Here is a 13,152-nt window from a genome sequence, read left to right as displayed (position 1 = left end):
CAAAAAAAAAAAGAACAAAATAATAGAAATACTTATTCCATATTGTTTTTCCTTATGAAAAAAAAAACAACAACCATATATAACTGTTTCTCTTAACCCACTACACTACCTTACCTATGATTCTTCTTCTTTATCCACGAACATAAAAATTATAGTATCATACATTAAGTATATTGGTGTCATTAGTCAAAACAACTATAAATTGCAAATCAAAAATTAGTAAAAAAATACTGAAAGCGAAAAAACGTAAAGAACTAAAACAGAAAAGCTTCAAGCTAATATTTATATCAAACAAGATAATTAAGATCAATGATGCAGTTATGGTTTCTTCGATCGTAACCTAGGGCGGGCAGTCAAAAGTGAGCATTCTCCTCTCCCCCACAAATGACGTTCTGCATTACCATTTCTTATTTCAACTGTTTGGGCCTTCGGGCTAATGGGTTCCATCGATACGGGTCTGCTAATGTTTATTTTCTGTCTAACACTGGGTCTAACCCATAATATACTCTGGCCCAGGCCTGTAATATTTTTCTTTTCTTTTTGCATTTTTAATATGAAAGCAGTTTACAAAAAAAAAAAAATCAATGTAAAAATATTAAACAAATCTTATTTCATTTTATAGTATATTTGTGGTTGATTAATGATAAGTGTGTTGATATTTTCTTATATATACAGATAAATCAAAGTTAAATACTACATGTTATTTTTTTTTATATTATAAATACTTATATTTTAGTTTTATTAATAAGCAAAAAATATTCACATGCATAGCATGGACTCAATACTAGTAGTCAATAATATGCGATACACAGTTAATGTGTTTTGATAATAGTTCTCCACCTTTCAAAAAGTATTTTAATAGATCTTTCTAGTGGAAACACCGTAATATAGTAGTGGTTAAGGTTTAAAGGCTTCTACACACAAGTCTGGAGTTTGAACCTGCTACAGAAGAAAGGTTTATAAGGAATCTTTAACATAGTGCAAATAAATCTGGTCAGAAATGGATCTTCATAGGACGGCTCAGATGATGCAGTTAGGCGTAGATCTTCATAAGACATGTAGTATTGTCGGTTGTCGAATCGTCTATGTAATCTTTCTCATAAATGTAATGTCATAACAAATCAGCGTTATAAAAAAAATAGATCTTTCTAACTTTTTTTGGTATTAATTTTCGTAAAATCTATAATTGTATAGATCATCATCAATTATGTCTGAATGCATATCATATTTTTTTTAAAAATTCATATTCAAACATGATGCCTTTAAACTTTAAAGTGTCATAACTAAAGATATAGATCAAATATTATTTTAACTAATTTTTTATTATTATTTTTATGTATAACTATTAATAAAAAATGAAGTTAATATATGTCTTCTTAAATCGGAGGCCAGGCGTGGATCTTCATAGGACAGCTCAGGTGATGCAGTTAGGCGTAGGTCTTCATAAGGTAGGTAGTATTGTCGGTTATCGAATCGTCTATGTAATCTTTCTCATATCGTAATTGTAAGATCTTAATAAATCAGCGTCAAAAAAAAAATCGGAGGCCAAAATCAACGGTTTGGGTGGTTGGTTTATCCTCTGGGGCCCGACTATGCCTCTGAGGCTACTGTTCTTTCTCTTGTTACAGTGTTACCGACGTTTGGGTGAATCAAAGTGAGTAATGGGCCATGACTTCAAGGTAGATGCCCTGATCAAACCCCGTTGGTTAGTAAATAAGGTAGCAGAAGCACTCTTGTTTTCGCAACAAATCTAACCTCTCACATTTAAACACAGAGAAGCCTGTACAGTACATACTAAAGAACACAAGGAGATGTGAATTCGGTTAGCATAGCGTCATGAAGTTCATCTTTAGGCTTGTGGAGAGAGATTCGAATAATATTTTCTCTTCCACTTGATATATATAATTTGTTAATACTTTTATGTAATAATATCTCCTAACTTTAGTAGTCAAACAAAAAAAATCTCCTAACTTTATTTGAAGTTTTTTTTATCACATTTCGTTGCAAGAGATTTATATGATTGTAATCTTCTTATGTTTCAAATCAATTCAATTAATGTACTATATATGGTGGTCCTGGACAACATAAGTCTTCAAAAGGTTGTGTCCTTAGTGACTAAGTAGTGACTAACCGATTAATGCAAACATACTGTGTTTCTCTTCCAACGTCGTTAAAATTTTTTTCGCACGAGGTGGAGAAATTACATGTAGCTCTCATATGGATCACTACGTTACACGTGCAATAGATTCAGCCGCGAATCTCCCTAATTGAGATTCTGCTACCATTATCAAGAAATATTATGTAGGGATTCGTCGTCGGTTCAGAAAAAAAGGTGGTTTTGTTTGCTTAACCTCCAATCTCCTCAGCTCTATCACGATTTTAAGCCGTCTTATACGCAAGAGAGACGAATATTTTTATTTCACATATAATAATAAATAATATCAAAACTAGCAAGACAATAACCAAGAGATTAAGGAATCACTTAGACATTTACGTATTAGTTACACATGAGATATTCTAAAATGCAAGTCCCTTAGACTCGGCGCCGTTATCTTGGCACCATCTGCCTCACACCCGCTTCTTTTATCTCTTTTTTTTTCCTTCTAAATCGCAATCCTCAAAACCCTTACCTAACTAAACTAAAAATTACCTAACTAACCACCCTAATATCAAGATCCAAGATTCAAGACATTTATCCATCTCTAACTGTACATGTAACGCCAAAATCCAACATACACACATACACTCCTTTACTATGGTAAAAGATTAGTATCTATATAACCGATCCTGAAATTTTAAAAATTAAATCCTACAATGACAAAAAGATAACACATTATCAAGTCATGAGTTGCATACTAAATGTAATTAATTCCAAATGTCAGTTCTATAAAATAATATAAAAATTAGACCAAAAAAATAATAATATAAAAATTAGAAAAAGGGGAAGAAAAGAGTAGTTTCTTTAGCAGTTAAGCTGACTTCCAAAAAGCCATAATCCTCGCTCTCAATCTCATCAACGCTATTTGCATTCTTTGGCTATATATACATGCTTATATTCACATGAACTATCAAGCCATTAGCCATACCTCAAAATTGCTCTGAGCTTTGCTTTAGCCAAGCCACTTTTACAAGAATGGCTTCCCCTTTCTTGTTTGTTTTCCTTCTCTCTGGTCTTTTAGTAAGAAACACCTATGCTGGTCCCAATTACAGAGAAGCACTCTCAAAGTCATTGCTCTTTTTCCAAGGTCAGCGGTCCGGTCGCCTCCCTGGTGACCAAAAACTCTCATGGAGGTTCAACTCTGGCCTCTCTGATGGCTCCTCTGCTCATGTAAGACCCTCAAAAACTATATATAATTCCATAGTCACTAGAAGTAAAAGGGCACAACATTAATAGCTATGAGTTACAGGTGGATTTGACTGGAGGGTACTATGATGCTGGTGACAACGTGAAGTTCAATTTCCCTATGGCCTTCACCACCACCATGCTCTCCTGGAGCTCTTTGGAGTACGGTAAGAAGATGGGACCAGAACTTCAGAACGCCCGTGAAGCCATCCGTTGGGCCACGGACTATCTACTGAAATGTGCCAGGGCTACACCCGGGAAGCTTTACGTTGGAGTAGGAGACCCAAACGGTGATCACAAGTGCTGGGAACGTCCAGAAGATATGGACACTCCTCGCACAGTCTACTCTGTGTCACCCTCGAACCCTGGCTCTGATGTAGCAGCTGAAACCGCTGCTGCTCTAGCAGCTAGCTCCATGGTTTTCAGGAAAGTTGATCCCAAGTACTCTCGCTTGCTCCTGGCAACAGCCAAGAAGGTAATGCAGTTTGCTATTCAGTACCGTGGCGCTTACAGTGATTCCCTTTCCTCTGCTGTTTGTCCTTTCTACTGCTCCTACTCTGGCTACAAGGACGAGCTTCTGTGGGGAGGGGCATGGCTTCTTAGAGCAACCAACAATCAGTATTACTTAAACTTTATTAAATCCTTGGGAGGTGGAGACCAGCCTGACATATTCAGTTGGGACAATAAGTATGCTGGTGCTTATGTTCTTCTCTCACGAGTATGTCTCTCAATGCTTAGAAATTATTGACATTATTTGGTTCAATGATTCACAAACATATCTTCTTTCGCAGCGAGCAGTACTAAACAAAGACAACAACTTTGAGGTCTACAAGCAAGCAGCTGAGAATTTCATGTGCAAGATCCTTCCAAACACTCCTTCATCTTCCACAAAGTACACTAAAGGTGACTTAAACATACACCAGAATCAATATATAGCACATTTTCTTACTTAATATTTTAAAGTTTTAACCCTAAAAATTGATTTTTTCAGGTGGCTTGATGTACAAGTTACCTCAGAGCAATCTACAATATGTGACATCAATAACATTCTTGCTTACGACCTACGCTAAATACATGAAGTCCACGAAACAGACGTTCAACTGCGGAAACTCTTTCATCGCTCCCAACGCTCTGATAAACTTGTCGAAGCTTCAAGTCGATTACATCCTCGGTGTGAATCCGATGAAAATGTCTTACATGGTTGGATTCGGATCGAGTTTCCCCAAGAGAATCCACCATAGAGGATCCTCTCTCCCGAGCCGAGCAGTCCGTTCAAATTCTCTGGGATGCAGTGGCGGGTTCCAGTCTTTTCGCACACAAAACCCTAACCCTAACATATTAGCTGGAGCTATTGTGGGAGGACCGGATCGAAACGACCAGTATCCAGACCAGAGAGATGATTACAGCCGGTCTGAACCAGCTACTTACATAAATGCGGCATTTGTCGGACCCTTGGCCTATTTTGTCGGAAAGTCGCATTGAATAGACGGTGTCTGGTCTCTTTGGCTTGAATGGGCCACTCACTCTTAGTTCATTGCCTTTTTTTTTCTACAATTTGAAAAGTCGTTAGAGATCGGTTAGTCTAAATCCTACGCGCGAAAAGAAGTGAACGGGTTTGGCTATTCGAATGTAAACTGTAATGGGCTTTTAGTTCCATGACTAATCGGACTATTTAGAAAGCTCATCTTTGGCTCTTCGCTAGTTGAAGAATTGGTCAGATTATAACTCAGATGCAAACGAGTTTTATTTACCTGGTAAATTAATCTTCTTCAAGATTTCAATAATTCCCGGATATCTGATTTTAGGTTGACTACGCAAACATATTAAACTAGGTGGATTTCCGCGATTCAAGGGTTCGAATGTTTTGCAACAATATATTTATTATAATTTTGTTAAATATTTTTCTAAAAATGATTGTTTAAAAAAAAAGACTATTTTAAATACTTTTTGATATTTTGTATTGATAATTATACTAAAATTAGTTATATATAATATTTATGATTCAGTTTTTAATAAAATTACTTAAGTTTTGAAGGTATATAATACTGAAACTTTTGAAATATTTTATAAGCTTGTATAAATGATTTAAAACCTCTTATCATAATTTAAAACATATTATGAGATAAGATAAATAATTTTATAAATGTATTTATAATTTTATAAATGAGTTATAAAGCTTGTATGAATTTTATTAGACATTAATAGTTATTATAATACTTTATATACAAATATAATGCTTTATATAAGAATATAAAATCATTATATCAATATTAATAATTTTTTATTATTTTATGTAGTTTACAAATATACAAAAAATTTATCAAACATTATTATTCTTTCTATAGTTTCAACAAATAGTTACCATAAATAATTATTTGTAATATTATGTAGATTTTTGGCAAGTAAAATTAACTGTTTATAGACTTATTTTTTCTATTAAATATTATTAAAAATTAAAAATTATCGACCAATCAATTTATAATAATTTTTTAAGATTTCATAAATGATCAACACAAAAGCAAAAATCTCTTAAGCGACTTCTCAATTAATATATAGTAGGATAGTATGATGAGATTTTAAAAAATATTTTATAAAGTAATATATAAGCTCTTATAGATAACTTACAAACTCTTATGATAATTTAAAATATACAATAATTTGATAAATGTTTTTATAGATGATTTATAAAGCATATAATATGAACTTTAGAAGATGTTAATAGTTATTATGATAATTTATGTAAAATATAATATATATTTTTTTGTCGTCAACTATTACAGACTCGTACTAACTCTGTAAACCAAACCGGGTTATCTGCATCCATGTGAACGATAAAAGATGGTTGCTTTCTAGCACTGCGTGCTAGTCTATCCGCCTTTGTATTTTGCGTCCTTGGTATATAGATGATCTCTGATCTGGTGAAGCTCTCTTTTAGGGTCTTGACATCCTCCAAGTAATTTGCAAAAACTGGCAATTCATCTGGTTCTGAAACCATCTTCACTAATTGAGAATAATCCGTTGCAAACGTAACCTGAAACTGACGTAAAATATAATGCTTTTAAATAAGAATACAAAATCATTATATTGATTTATATAAACAGATTATTAATTTATGTATTTTAAAAGATATAAAGTTGATTATTTTATGTATTTTAAAAGATATAAAGTTGATCTATATTAAATAATATCGACCAATCAATTAATAATAATTTTTTAGGATTTCATATATGATCGACACATAAGAAAAAGTCTCTTAAGTCACTTCTCAATTAATATATAGTAGGATAGTAGAATGAGATTTTAAAATAAATTTTATAAATTAATTTATAAGCTCTCATAGATGACATACAAACTCTTATAATAATTTAAAATATACAATAAGCCAAGATATATAATTTGATAAATGTTTTTATAGATGGTTTATAAAGCATGTAATATGAACTTTAGAAGATTTTAATAGTTATTATGATAATTTACACAAAATATAATGCTTTTAAATAAGAATATAAAATCACTATATTAAGTTATATAAAAAGTTTGTCATTTATTATTTTATGTATTTTATAAATATAGAAAAATGATCAATTTATTTCTCTTTCTATAATTTAAACAATTAGTACCATAAGTAATTATTTGTAATATTATGTAAATTATTTGGCAAGTGATATTAATTAGTTATAGACTTACCTTTTTTTTTAGATCTAAATAAAATAAATAAAAATTAAAAATCATCGACCAGTCAAATTATAACAATTTTGTAAGAGTTTACCTATGATCGACATGTAAGCAAAAGTCACTAAAATAACTTCTCAATTAATATATAGTAGGATATTTGTTTGATATAATGATCATCATCATATAAAAAGATCAAGAATGAGTTAGCAGGGGGGGCTGATCTTGCCCTGTTAATTGATTAAACCCAAAACCAGATTACCAACAAATTAGAAAATGTCTTTTTGGGATTTATTCAATTTAAACGTATGAAGAAGGTGAAAATATATTTATCCTGTGCTTTGACCAAAAGATTATTAATGCTGATATTATTTCACCAAAAAATCTTGTCATGTAAAATATATGTTGCATGCTATTGCTTGCCCGAGTGATTCTTCCATTTCTTTATGAGTTCTCTTTTTTTTTTTTTTTTTTTTTTTTTGTCGTCAACTTTACAGACTCATAAATGGAAGAGTTCTCTTTATAGATATTTTCCCATCGACCTAAATGCCAGTCTCTTTTTCTCTGTACTTCATATTTTGGCTTCTCTTGATTTCTCTTTATGAGTTCTCTTTACAAACATAATTTATTTTTTTATGTTACATTTCAAAAAACAAATTTTAGCATTTGGAATATTACCATTTTGAGTTCTTAATATTTATTTTAAAAATTGTATACTTGGTTAAATAAATTTGAAAAATTACACAATTATCATTTTTAGTTAGGAAAATTATGTTTTTGTCACTAAATTAGTTCAATATTTTGTAAAAATATATTTGAATTTTTGGTAAGGTTTTTTATATTTTCTCAACAGATTTTGTTATATTTAAAATAAACATTAAATTTATAAGTAAAATTGATTTGTCATTATTATTTTTAACTAACTATTAAAAATTAATTTTTTTCTAGGAACATAATTGTATAATAATACATGAACTAAAAGGTTAGTTATATACTTATTATATTTTGAATATAATTATTTTTATAAAATATATTATTGGGTGTTTCAAAATAAATAAATGATATTATATAGTTGTAGATATAAAAGTTTAACATATGTTAATAGTTTTAATTTTTGTATTCAATATTACATAGTGTAAGAATTTTAACCCATTTTGACGATGAATGATTATTTACTTAAATGCAACAATTTTTGTTTTTTAAATCTGTTAATCTAGCAATTTAATATAAGTTTTTCATATTTAATTTATAGAGAACGTATATTTTAATATAATATATACTATAATAATAAAATTTATAAAATATCATAGAATTTTATATGTTTTATGATAAAATTCTAGTAATCATTAATTTATAATAAGATTACATTACTAATTAAGAAATTATAATGCATTATTTTATAAAAAAAAGTATTAATTTTTTTAGTAGGATTTTGTTATAACTAAAAATAAAATTCAAAATTATAATTAATATTATTTATTATTTATATTTATTTATTATTAAAATTTAATATAAATAATCAAATATTTCACATTAATTATTTAATTAAATGGTCCTACTATAATTTTCAACAGTAAATAAAATATATGACTCTAAATTAGTAGATTAGAGGTATTTGCTCTAGGCTACCAAAATTAAATTGTACAAGAAATACCATATTTCTATTAGATGGTTTGGACTGGTTAATTAAATATTTAGTGTTTTACTTTCTAACAAGTATATTGAGATTGAATGGTTGGATTTTTCAGTTTCTTCATTTTCTTAAATTAAAAAGTATTTCTTAAAACTAAAGGTAAAATATATAAGTTGAATTAACATGCACGCAGCATAGAAATCAACTTTTATCACTCCTGATTCACTCAAAAGGATGCTATATACGAAGTTTAAATTTTGTGAAAAAATATCTTCTTATGTTTTAAAGTCATATAATGTAAAAATGAATAATGCATCCAAAAAGAACTGTAGTTTTATCTGGTTGGCAAAAATAGAAGAAGAGACAACTGTAAATCTAAATTAAAAGCATATGTTTGCATTAATAAAAGAAAGAGCAAAGAAACAAAGAATTAACCAGAAAAATCCTCAAATCTAAAAGCCACAGATAATTACCCAAAACCTCTAGAAATCTAGACACGACTATGCGATCTTTAATTGTTTCTAGTATGGGGCATTCTTATAACTAATGTTTAACCTAGAGATACTTCAATAAGTTTAAACACTAATTATTAATGAAAATTAACTAATTAGGGTGGGCATATGACACACCTCTTCTTGTCTTAGGTCAGCCCTTGCAAGTGATTAAGTGTGAATCACGAGTGCAGATTCAACTACAACCGTAGCTTAAATTTGACCAACTATATAATACGTGTTGTTCAGATATACAATGAGAAAATAAGGCACTAAGATCATCTCCCATGGAGGTTCTTCAATCAGAACTCTCCTACTAAAATTAAAGAAATTTTTTTTAAAAAATAAGAGAAAGTGAAAAAAATATTCTAAAAACTCTTGTTTTAGAATTATTTCTAAACATTTTTCATCCGCATATCATGCAATTAACATTTTAATGTTTTAAAAAAATATCAAATATAATTACACAATTAAAATATGAGTATTTTTTTTTTAGAACTTTACATGATTTCTAATGGTTGGAGATGGTCTAAAACATTTTAAAATTTTAAAATTTAAATTCTGTTTTCCTTCCTTTACTCTTTAAATAATTGAACGTACTTCATAAAATGCAATAAGTAAGAACAATCCATGCCTATATCATCACGCCCATCTAACGCGCGTCAACACCACATAACCTTTGAGTAGTGGCTGCGTGAGAGACACGATCAATAGAGTCGGATAAAAGGTTAGAGACTGTATCTATACATAATTCAAGTCCAATATCTTTTTCCCAGTGGCACTTTATCATTATTATTACTCCTATTATTTTCGCTTTTCTTCTCATTCTCATTACATATCAATCAACCCTAAAGAAAACTTATCTTCTGAATCTGTTAAGTAGATCTCTAATCTCTTTCCTACTATCTATATAGCCCTACTTCTATGAATCTTTGTGTCCCTCACAATCTCACAAGTGAAACGTAAAGATAGATATTTGATCGGAGAAAAGATATGACGGGAGGAATAGGGTTGGGAGACACGACGTACACAAAGGTGTTTGTGGGAGGATTAGCTTGGGAGACGCACAAGGATACGTTGAAGAAGCACTTCGAGCAGTTTGGGGAGATTTTGGAAGCTGTAGTCATCACCGACAAGGCTTCGGGCAGATCTAAGGGCTACGGATTCGTATATACAATAACTCATTGTTTCTAGATATATATAGAGTGGAATATTTAGGTATATACATATATACCTCAAAGGGGGAACTAATTAGTACAGTTGTGTGATCAGGTGACATTCAAGGAGGCAGATGCGGCGAGCAAGGCTTGTGTGGACGCTACTCCGGTGATCGACGGAAGAAGAGCAAATTGCAACCTTGCCTCTCTTGGTCTTCAAAGATCCAAACCCTCCACTCCTAACCATGGTTAATACATATATATCCCATCTCTCTCTCAAAATGTGTGTGTATGTGTATGTATGCCTTTATAATGTTATGCAAGTTAGATCAAGAAAAAGGATAACTATAAGTTAATATATGGTTAGAGTGTCTAACTTTCTATACAAAGTTGATTTAATTGGTTAGAAATTTGTGTGGCCAATTAAGTATTGGAATTACATTATATATATAGTTGGTAACTGATGTTAATGGACCATAGATATAGCTTTTGTGTTGATCTTAAAAGTGATTTTGATGTTTAATGAAAGTGTTAGGGGGAGGGAGAATTAACAATATGAGAGTGATGATGAACACAATGCAGACTGGTTTTGGACCACCACATCCACCAACCACTTTCTCTCACTATCCCCAGCTCCCTCTCAATCTCTTTGGGTATACTCTTCTTCTTTTCCTCTCTTTCTTACATGTAATGATCATGATGATGAGATAGTACATGCATGCATAGACATAACATGATACCATCCAGCTCATATATCTCAATTAAATCGAACAAATCAGTTTGCATAACATAGCTGGCTGTCCTTCAATGTTTCCCACTTTGATTGTGGACCGACACTATTATTATTATTTGTAACTATATCTCTTTCTAATTTTCACTGGCTAATAATAATGTCTATAGACTAAAATGACTGAGAAAGTGGTCAACGACAGCTTGTAAAACTAACTGATTGATTCCCTCTTTCACCAATCATTTTTACTCTCTCTCCTCACATGCACTTTCTTGTGCCATGACCACGTGCCACGTGCATTCATACATGTTGTCACTCTTAAAGTGTAATTCTGTTATGTAAGAAAAAACATTGATTTGATACTCGCAGGTACTCTCCATACTCGTCAGATTACTCTCCATTCCCTACGGTCCGTAACTTTTTATCTCTCTGACATTGAGAGTAGTTGTATAACGAATCGAAGAATCTTTTCTGTCAACGAGTCTATCAGTTAACTTAGTTATTCATGATCACATAATATCTAACATTAATCTAACGTGTTACATACAGAGCTTATACGGCGTGTACGACTGCTATTCAGGGGGACAATATGGACTATATAGCAATGGAAACGGTGGAAGCGGTGGACTAACCGCAGCAGCCGCATCAGCTGCTCCATTTTATCCTTGTGGTAGCGGTGGAGGACATGGTGGGGTTCAATTCACTCAACCACAACCGTTTTATCATCACTTCTCTTCTTATAACAACCCGCACCAATACTCTCCTGCCACAATATCTGTTCAACAAGGTACACATCCCCAAAGCATTTTTAAGGACTAACCTTACTTTCATGTGTTATTAACAACTTTGTCATACTGAGGTCTTACCTCGTGTATGATTACACACCATGACACCAAAGCCAAAAAAGAGATACATTGTACACTAATATTGTTGACAGTGTGTTTTGCTGTGCCACAGGTGTAACCGGATTTCCACTTCAGCCACCTCTCATTCCTTACCGTTGAAAGAAGCTTAGAGTCTTTGGTAGCCATCAAGCTTCACATCGTCATCATAATCTTCATCTTCTTCTTCTCAAGTCAAGAGTAATCTATGGTTTAATAGGTGCTCTCTGGCTATCACAACAACTTTTTCTCTCTCCCTGTGCCCTAAAAGCCACCCATTTTATGGAATTTGAGGTGGCTTTTATTAGCAGATCCCCAATGGGATCTCCAGTTTCAGATGGTGATCATGTCGTATTGACATCTCTCACTTTCTTGCATTGCATCTTCTTGAGAGAAAAGGGTTCTCTCTCGATACAGTGATAATGCTTATGGAGCAGAATCGTCAATCATTCATCATGTGCCAAACTCAAAGCTGATGCATGTATCGGCTTGTTTGTCATGTTGTTTAGCCTAGGGATGGCTAATCAACAAGGCAAAGAAAAAATGTCTGTTAGGACTAATGTATAAAAATCAAGCACTACAACCATGTGCTGTTTGAAAAACTGAATCAATGATCCCATTTTAAGGAAAACATCAGCTAGCCTTTTTGTTGTATGATGAACATGTTAGTCTTTTTAGCATTAGGACTCAATTAGGTCATCAAATCTTCTTCCCCTTGGAGGGGAGGAATATCTTAAGATCATCTTTCTTATATAAAATGCATTATATATTTAAAGTATTTGTTAGTTTCTACAACCTCTTAGAATATGGCACACTTTAAGGACAATGCCATGCTTTCTAGTCTCTGTTCATAAATAATACTGGAAATATAAGTCCAAGGATGTAATTTGCTTAAACCTAAACAATACCTATTATAATATCTCGACAACACATTCTTATCTAATTCGGTTGTATCACCTTGTGTTAATGTCTGTTCTCGTATCCACATTTTGGTTTTGAACATGACATCAACAAGAGATTCATTCTCCAGTGACCACCACACTAGCTCACAATTATTCTTGTTCGATCAGTTTCACCACTTCTAGTGTTGTCTGGATGAACTTCAAAGATAATGGAGGGCTGAACAATTTTTAAGAGTAGATGTTTTCTCATCTATGGTTGTGTGCCATTTTGAGAAAAGGTATTGTAGCTCATCCATGTTCCACCTCTCAAGTCTGTCCTCTCAAGTATGCTAGATGGGATGAA

The 13,152-nt window shown here is 31.9% G+C and overlaps 2 protein-coding genes and 1 long non-coding RNA gene across 5 annotated transcripts; 2 read left to right on the top strand and 1 right to left on the bottom strand.

Moving 5' to 3' along the window:
- The first annotated feature begins 366 nt into the window (after positions 1 to 366).
- Positions 367 to 6,049, top strand: LOC103829306 (endoglucanase 3). The gene is made up of 4 exons (XM_009104967.3): positions 367 to 3,328; positions 3,408 to 4,061; positions 4,135 to 4,246; positions 4,335 to 6,049. The coding sequence occupies exons 1-4, from the start codon at positions 3,134 to 3,136 to the stop codon at positions 4,823 to 4,825; spliced, it is 1,452 nt and encodes a 483-aa protein (XP_009103215.1). The 5' UTR covers positions 367 to 3,133; the 3' UTR covers positions 4,826 to 6,049.
- A 1,235-nt stretch (positions 6,050 to 7,284) lies between these two features.
- On the bottom strand, positions 7,285 to 10,826 carry LOC103829304. The gene is made up of 2 exons (XR_625525.2): positions 10,374 to 10,826; positions 7,285 to 9,455 (listed from the first exon to the last, which is right to left on the bottom strand). It is a non-coding gene; the product is annotated as an uncharacterized LOC103829304 (long non-coding RNA).
- On the top strand, positions 9,549 to 12,226 carry LOC103829305 (probable RNA-binding protein ARP1). Of its 3 annotated transcripts, none has more exons than XM_009104966.3 (6): positions 9,549 to 10,306; positions 10,412 to 10,544; positions 10,826 to 10,949; positions 11,396 to 11,435; positions 11,576 to 11,813; positions 11,964 to 12,226. In XM_009104966.3, exons 1-6 carry the CDS (start codon positions 10,133 to 10,135, stop codon positions 11,987 to 11,989), a joined length of 735 nt encoding a protein of 244 aa, XP_009103214.1. In that variant the 5' UTR covers positions 9,549 to 10,132; the 3' UTR covers positions 11,990 to 12,226. The 3 variants fall into 3 exon arrangements, with proteins under 3 accessions (XP_009103214.1, XP_009103212.1, XP_009103211.1); XM_009104964.3 differs by having other exon boundaries at positions 9,575 to 10,306; positions 10,832 to 10,949; positions 11,984 to 12,158; XM_009104963.3 differs by having other exon boundaries at positions 9,579 to 10,306; positions 11,984 to 12,158.
- The last annotated feature ends 926 nt before the right edge of the window (positions 12,227 to 13,152 follow it).

Source organism: Brassica rapa, chromosome A07 (assembly GCF_000309985.2).
Source record: "Brassica rapa cultivar Chiifu-401-42 chromosome A07, CAAS_Brap_v3.01, whole genome shotgun sequence".
NCBI classification, from domain to species: Eukaryota; Viridiplantae; Streptophyta; class Magnoliopsida; order Brassicales; family Brassicaceae; genus Brassica; species Brassica rapa.
This window is presented reverse-complemented; position numbering and strand designations above follow the sequence as displayed.